This window comes from Tripterygium wilfordii, chromosome 5, assembly GCF_013401445.1.
Source record: "Tripterygium wilfordii isolate XIE 37 chromosome 5, ASM1340144v1, whole genome shotgun sequence".
Lineage (NCBI taxonomy): Eukaryota > Viridiplantae > Streptophyta > Magnoliopsida > Celastrales > Celastraceae > Tripterygium > Tripterygium wilfordii.
Window position 1 is genome coordinate 12,090,298 of NC_052236.1, and position 8,259 is coordinate 12,098,556.

At 37.5% G+C, this 8,259-nt stretch overlaps 1 protein-coding gene across 4 annotated transcripts; it reads right to left on the reverse strand.

The window, feature by feature from the left end:
- Positions 1-371: 371 nt before the first annotated feature.
- On the reverse strand, positions 372-6,034 carry LOC119998730 (protein SMG7-like). Of its 4 annotated transcripts, XM_038846118.1 has the most exons (9): positions 5,869-6,034; positions 5,558-5,660; positions 5,295-5,422; positions 4,192-4,797; positions 3,938-4,060; positions 3,492-3,721; positions 1,337-3,403; positions 1,045-1,175; positions 372-879 (listed from the first exon to the last, which is right to left on the reverse strand). In XM_038846118.1, exons 3-7 carry the CDS (start codon positions 5,361-5,363, stop codon positions 1,357-1,359), a joined length of 3,075 nt encoding a protein of 1,024 aa, XP_038702046.1. In that variant the 5' UTR covers positions 5,364-5,422; positions 5,558-5,660; positions 5,869-6,034; the 3' UTR covers positions 372-879; positions 1,045-1,175; positions 1,337-1,356. The 4 variants fall into 4 exon arrangements, with proteins under 4 accessions (XP_038702046.1, XP_038702043.1, XP_038702047.1 ...); XM_038846115.1 differs by lacking the exon at positions 5,558-5,660; XM_038846119.1 differs by lacking the exon at positions 5,558-5,660 and having other exon boundaries at positions 1,045-1,212.
- Positions 6,035-8,259: the final 2,225 nt, after the last annotated feature.

Genomic DNA, 8,259 nt, shown 5'->3' on the forward strand with positions numbered 1-8,259 from the left:
ACATGACCATTACCCAAGGACATGCAAACTCCTTAAAGGGATGGAACGATAAGATCCCATGGGGATTAAGAAAGAAAGGAGCATCTAGTATATAAGGAGTTTCCACAACAATATGACTAATCTTTCAGGCCTAAGCGAGGACATTGGGCTTGGAATAACAAATCCATGATGGTTTCGAATCAAAGCGAACAATAGCATCCTATTGTTGGGCTTGTGGGCTACGTCGAGTCTATTCAGAGTTCAACTCAACTTATCGAAATCTTGTATGTATAATTACTCAACAGTGCAGTTCCTAAGATACCAACTGGTGGGATGCCTATTATTATTGAAAATTTGGAAAAAAAGAGAGAGAGAACAAAGCAGATAAATCCTACAATCAGAATGACCATGAAACCATCTTATTAAGCAAACACTTCCAAGTAAATGAGCCAACGGTTTCAAAATTAAAATGAAAAGATATATGAGCCAATCTCAAGCTCCCACATTAAACTTTTGCAGGAAATCAACAATATAAAGACCCAAGAACAAGTAATATCTGGAATTGCCAGTGTCATCCCTACTACCAAACCCCTTTTATTACCCAATATCCCAAAACAAAACCTTGAAAAGTTGACTTACGTCCGATTCTGAGGAAGCAGTCTCATCCCCAAAAACTATTCATCTTCCAGCTATGATAATGAAATTATAGCTTCCCTCAGGCGGACCTCTTTCCCTCACATTAAACTAGCATAGTCATTCACTCCCCCCCCCCCCCCCATGGCCATCCAGACGCATTACATGCCAACCCCATTCACAACCCAGAAGGTGATTCGTCATTCAAATATCTTGAACTTCTCTACCAGTGATCACCATTCTCCAGGACCGGAGAGCTCACAATAGCTGTATCAAAACAAAGGAATTTATTCATCATAAGCACGTACATACATGAAAGATCATGGCAGCATTCAAGTATAGCAAGCAAGTTTGCCTACAGGAAAGAAGCCCTAGCATTAAAAGAATAAAGCAAAACTATGTATATGGGGGTGACGAATTGCAGAAAGATACCTGTCCAAATGCAGGTGCCTGCAACACATTGAGATAATCCATGCTCCAGGAAAAACGAAATGACATTGTCAGGCAAACACAGAGACTAGACTTGGCCGTGTCATGCCACAGGATGTTCACAGCAGAAGATTCTTGATGACCACATAAAAGACAAATCAGTACAACGAACTGCGTGTGCATATATATGTGAAAAAAGAAGAAGGCATTACCAGTTAAAATCATCTTCGAAAATCCAGCAACATCAAATCATCAATTGGGCTAAAAAGCTGAAAATGGAAATGATAAGACATACCATCATCCGCCATGGTGATCTCACACAAAGAAATGACCTTCCCGAGGAAGCTGTCCCCAATACTGCTCTGGCAGATGACCAGATTGGTGATTTACTTTCTTAAGTAACTGCTGTTGCATCTGTTGCTCCTGGTAAAGTTTCAGATGATCAAGAACCTGATAGTCCTGAACACTTATATGATTTTCTGATTGAGCTTGCAAAGATGGAAACTGTTTTCCAGGAAATGGGAAGCTTGTTACCACCCCAGTCGGACTACTGCCCACAGGCACATGATGGTAGGATTGAGCCGAAAGACTGCTGGAATTGGTATACCCACTGCCTTTTGTGGATGATGGGAGCTCATATCCATCTAGCCAACTATAATCATCCACTGTTAAATTATCATTCAAACCAATGTCAAAGAAGGACTCATCTGCAAATTTTGGGGGAACAAATCCAGGTGGAGGACCAACATGTCGTGTTGGTCGGCTAACTGGGTATTTTGTTTTACTTGCTGGCAAAGCCGAAGACGTAAGACTATTAAAGTTGGCTCCAAGAGGCATGACTGAATCTAATTTAGAAGGTATAACAGTATCAGAAACCTGAATGGGATGCACCTTTCCAGAACTGTGATTCACAGCGTGTGGACACGGGAATGGGAATGTTGCAGGCTGCAAACATCCAAAGCTTTTTTGCAATCGAGGTTTTGTAACAAGCCCATTCTCCGTTAAATTCAACTCACTAAACCCATTGGCAATAGAATTTTCAGATTCCAGCAGCCACTTCGAAGCACTTGGTTGGATTGGCTGCACATGCTGGGAGAGGTTAGCGAGAGACGCTGGAGGCCTCGAGCTTGTATCAATAGTATTTAGCAATGGAACATCCTGAGCAGCAGCAAGAGATATAGAGGACCTTGTGTGGAAACTATTCAGTGATGGCACACGCTGGGGAATGGTCACAGTAGATATGGGTGCCTTTGAGCTTAAATCATTCAGCACTTCAAAACCATCTTGTGAGGCTGACACCAATGCAACACAGCTTCCCAAATCTTCCTGCGAAGAAATACCACCACCATGCCCAAAGACCTCAGCAGAAGACAGCTTGGAGCCATCAAAATCAACACGCTTATCTGTCATATAAGGCTTAAAAACAATGACCTCGTCTTCCTCTTCCATTTCTGTATATAACTGTGAATTCAGCTGTGAATCTTCTGGACTCAATTTCTGCTCACCAATATGTTCAATCTTCATCACCCCATCACATGCGGACATTTCATTAGAACTAGAAAGCTCAAAATCAGACTCCTTTCCAGATTGCGGCTCAATGCCAATTGCAAATCTCTTTACTCTTGAATCAAAATACATGCCCTGCTTACCAACCTGAACCACACTGGCAAGTGACTTCCCAGCCGCTACAATCCTCTGAAGTCGAGCTCTTATCTCCCTATCTCCACCATCATTTTCAGAAGACTGCTTCCTTGAAAAGTCAAGAATTAGTTGTGCTGGAACAAGAGGCACAAATCCTCTCAATTCAAAGTCCTCCCATAGTGCAAGCCGATTTGCGGTTTCACCTTCATTATAGGTGCTCATGTTGGAAAAACAAGTCTCATCCTTATCCTCATTAATTGACATGAGCCCACTTGTCAGAAGCTTATTCAAAAGAGAGACACAACTCTTCCAGAAGAATGATCTAGCAGTGGCCTGATTTTCCTCAACTTCACTGCCGGCTGCAATATCTGGTTGGCAAGCCAACCACTCCATAAAAATCAGCACACCAGGCAAAAGAAAGCTTGTTAAAGGATCCTGTAATTGTATGCATCTCTCAACAATGATCCCCATAACCTCAAAAATGGCAGTACAGGCATTTTGACGCAGAACTGAGCATTGTAAGTTCGCAGCATATGACTGATACTCAGTTTCCCGAATCGCATTGTAAACTGTGAAAATAAGAATGGCTACAAGCCTAACAATCATAAGACCATTATCTGAAGGCCTAGAACCAAAATTATACTTTTCTTCAGTCCCAGATGAGAGAAGTTTAAACAGATCTCCTCTCACCACAGACAAAACCTCTACGAACATCTCCAAGCTGAGGACAAAAAAAAACACAGAAACGGTGAATATCACAAAATAATGTCTACATATATCATAAACTATCAATGTTGTAAGTCAAATACCTTGTGCGAGTAAACAGAATCCCATTTAGTCGAATAAAACAAGTGCTGAAGGATTTAAGAATTTCATGCGTACTAGATGGATTTTCCTTGACAGGACTTGCTCCCATTTTATCATCTTTCACTGAAGTCGCCACACCTCTTCCTCTTCCTCTTCTATTCATTCTTGCCAGTGCATTCTTAGCTGATGAAGCTTCTGCACTCTCAAGAACCTGTGAGAAACTCTGGCGATTCTACCCAAAAAAAGAAAGTCCAAAGTTATTAGGTAGATCTATAACATATAATCCCCAAGTTTCTACCAATTATCTTATTTTCCATTCAACAGAATAAGTATCTAGGGGATGTAACAGACGAGATTTTCCAATTAACAATAAAAGTAAAAAACCCATTCCACTTGACATCTAGAAATAAATTTATTTTTTAAACTGCATGTTGACGTATAGCTATACCTTCTCAAATGCAATAATTAAGTTGTCCCTTGCCGTTGAAAAAGGGTTATCAACTGCCAAACTCCTAAAGTAGCGGTATACTGCCACCAATTCGTCCCCTGAATAGGAAGCCAGTATTGCAAGCTGTGAACAATATAAAAAGGTTTTCACAGCAAGAAAACGAGATAGCTAAAGATGAAACTCAACCAAATCTCTAAAGTTTGCAGAACCATAGTGTTCACTCATGCGAGCCACCAATGGTTCAAAAGAATTACCTGATGATGAGGATTCCCACTTGAAGGACAAAGGGAAAAGGCTTCCATATAATAACTTGATGCTGCAGCAAAATCTCTGGTTTTAGACTCACCTTCCCCATATAAACCTTTATAACGCGAAAGGTCACCCAGGTAAATCAGACAATGATGGCAGGAAATCATGCATTTCTTCATCTCGATGGATTTATTCCCATCTCTAGACACAACATTCTGACTCTCAGGACCATCAAAGAATAAACCAAGAGGTAGACCATACTTGGTTCTAATTTTCAACATCAGATCATGATAAAAGCCAGTTGCTTCAGAAAGAAAGGCTTTAAATTGTGAACGAATTTTAGTAACTCGTTCAGGTCGACTAGATACTTCCACATCCTGAGGCAAGGGTGAATGAGATGAAGCAAGAGCAGCATTGAGGTGTGCTCGAAGCTCCTCAATTCGCCGGTAATGCAACTGCCACAAAGCATATTCTACTTCATGTTGTTCAGCAAAGACATGATCTTCAAGGATAATGGCTTCATAGTTTTCACGAATTTGTTGCCAGGCATTAGGATCAGAGGGAATCCTGGCCTGTGCAGCCTTTTTGCAGCTATTCTCCAACTCAACATTCTATAAGGGCGGAAAAAAAGGGAGTCAAAACCAATAAAATGTCACTATTGATTCTAGACAGAGCATGCCAGAAGCTAAAAGATGCTCCATGTCCAATAGAAGGTCCAATGAGTACCCTATGTTTCAAATACGCTAACCCTTTAACAACTTAATTAGATATATCTCAACCATGAAGAAATATACAACTTAATCATATACATCTCAACTGCGAGAGATATCTGCTAGAACAACAAAAAGTGTGTTCTTTGAGTTGAAATAAAACTGCTTACAGTGTTAATCTCTCTCTCTCTCTCTCTCTCTCTCTCATTATCCAATTATAATTGATAAAGTTTCCAAGAAAATTTATAGCATCTACAAATGATGAATCCCGTATCAAATAATTAGGAAAAGCCTGAGTTTACTACTCCTTGAACAATGAAGCCAAATATCCATGCGCAAGTTACAACCTCTATGATAAAAGAGCACATGAAAACTTCACACATATGCAACCGACAAACCTTGTGGAAAAGACTTTGAACGCGCTCCCTAGATGAAAGATCCAAGGAATTATTCATTGGAACCGTCATCGCCCATGACAAAAATTTCACACTAGTGAATCTTGAGCTTAAAAATTAAACAATGAGACCTGCAAAGAAACTGTGCTTGAGCATACAATAAAAACACAAATTAAGAACAAGAACAAGAAACTTGATAACGCAACCGGCCCTTCACAGTATGTACAAACACAATCAGAAATAGGTGCAATCATCCAATAACTTACCACAAGGTCCCCAACATTGATTATAATAATTAACCATCCGTAGTTTTAATGGATCTTTGTCACCATGTAACATCATAGCCATTAATATGCACAACTTCAAAAACTATTATCCAGAAAAATAAGAAAAAAGTCACATAAAAGTTTCGTTGAATATAGACAATTAAAACAATTAATCAGGCAAGGAAAACAACATAACATACATGATAAACCCCAATCGTAATCCAAGATCTCAGAAAACGTACATCCAGTCATCCACCGAGAAAATCAATCCTCCAAAAAACCAATTTAAATTTAGAAAAATATGTAATTACCTTAATTGAACCAAATAGGAGAAAAACCAGAAGCCCCAAACGCGAAACCTGATGAACTGCGATGATCTGGGAGAGAGAGAGCCGTGAAGTTGGGGCTCTTGGATTTCTTGGAGAAGAAGAATAATATTGACGATCTCGCTTTTGTTTTCTTTTGTATTCTATTTTGAATTTTGATATGAAAGGCATTCGTTGATGGGCTTTTTATATTTACTGGGCTGGGTCTAGGCGGCAACGACCCACGTAGGACTCGGACTTCTACTTATAATCCAATTCTACCTTCTCGATTTTACACATCAATTCGCCACCGCCAGTATATTTAGGCGGCAATGGATCAAAGGGAAGGAAATACCCCTCATGAAATGGAAAAAGAAAATATTTTTTAAATGTCATAACTTAATTGTATTAAATTACTAAATCAATTAGGTAATAAAACTAAGAGGACTAAAAAACAAGAAAAACAAAAAGAAACAATAAAGACAAAAAATAAAAAGAGAGGTCGATGTCCCTCAAATTTGATAATCTCATCACTCGACAGACTAAGAATATCTAGAGCCAGAGAAAAGAAACCCTGTAAAATCCTTATTCAACACACAAACATAAAAGAAAAATAGATCGATAATAGTTACAGAATTGACAGATATATCCCATGAGAATAATAGGTGGGGAGGGAGTGAAGAGTCAGATCTCTCCTCCTTCCCTACTATTGTTGAATATGAGAGTTGAGAGGTTTTGATTTTTGTGGAGAGAGGATTGGAATGATATAAAATAAGATAGTATAAAAATAACTTTTATTTTATTTTAAATGGGCAAAATATAGACGAAAAAAGAAGACAATTGCATTTTTATCAAATTTATTTATAAAACTCTCATGTGTTTGCCTAGTTTGTGAATTTTTGTATGAACCCATAAATTTATCCTCAAAACGTTTTCGTGGTCTTCAATCAATTTGGTGCTGCAATACAATTTTTAGGAGTAAGCGCTATAGTTTGTTTCCAATATCCGGTGGCTTGATGTGCAAATATTTAGCATAAAGAATCAAACGGTATAATTTTCGTTTGAAACAAAAATTACATCATAATAAAAAATCAAATGTTTTATGTTTATATTCGACGATGTATTCTTGTTATGAAAAAATTGAATGTTTTTGAGTTTTTATCCGACATTCTAAAATTGACATGTATTTCACGTTGAATTTATTTTTTCTTTTGAATAAAAAAAATACCGTCATATTCTTCATACTAAATACCGCATATTTATGAATTAAATTGTTTTAGTGCACTTGGATTTAGGGGTGACAAAAAATCAATTCCAGATTGAACAATAGTATGTGTTTTCGAAATATTAACATGTTCAAACCATAATTCGGATTAAATTTCATATGTACTTAATTGACCAAACCTAAAATGGTTTAAATTCGGACAAGTAAGCTAGACAATAACCTAATCCGAATTAGGGTATGAACAAGTAAATCGAATAAGATTTATACATTTGGAGTCGGACTCGGACTCGGACTCATATTTGGATTTAAACCAAACAATTATTTTGTGTTTTGACCAAGATTTAAGATATCTAACTTATATCCAAACTTATTTTAATATGGATTGGACAAATTCGATAATTCGGACTGGATAAAGTTTTGTCACCCCTACCTAAACGAAGACATTCGGGCTAGTTTGGTAGAGCATTTGTAAAGTAGCAGATATGTCAGCAGAAATGGTGGTAGCAGAAATGCTGGACAATTTTAGTAGCAGATATGCTGCTTGATTGCAGAATAGGTGTTTGGTTGAACTTTTACTGTTAACATTTGTGTTGTGTAGCATATTGGATAAATTACGTGCAGGGGTAACATACATTTTAGTTGCATAGCCGTATCCAAACATACAAATTTTATAAAATAAATAAATATATTTAAATTAATTGAAGATAATAATAAATTATAAAATAATTAATAAATTATCAAGATAATTAAATTTAATTAATACATTATTTATTAATTAAATGAGAATGATTTTATTAATAACACTATTCACACATACGTGGAACATATTGCAGTACAAGCAAGACGGTTAGCGGAGGTGAGACTCGATTTCGTACATTTAGGTCATATAAGGGTATATGTGGTAAATCATTAATATACATGGGGCAAGATTGGAAAAAGCTAGGCAAAAAAATATGAAATTGTTCTCAAATGGAGCATTTCAAGAAGTAGTAGAAATGTTGGAATAAAATGCCTCGGAATATGTGTCATAAAATTGTTGTTTGGCAAGCTTGGAGCATTTATATTAGATACTAGTATAAATGCTGGTGAAAATGCCCAACCAAACGGGCCAGTGCAATGTCCGACTCCCAATCCGGTAATTTTGGATTTACCGGCTGGATCTCCGGTATTTT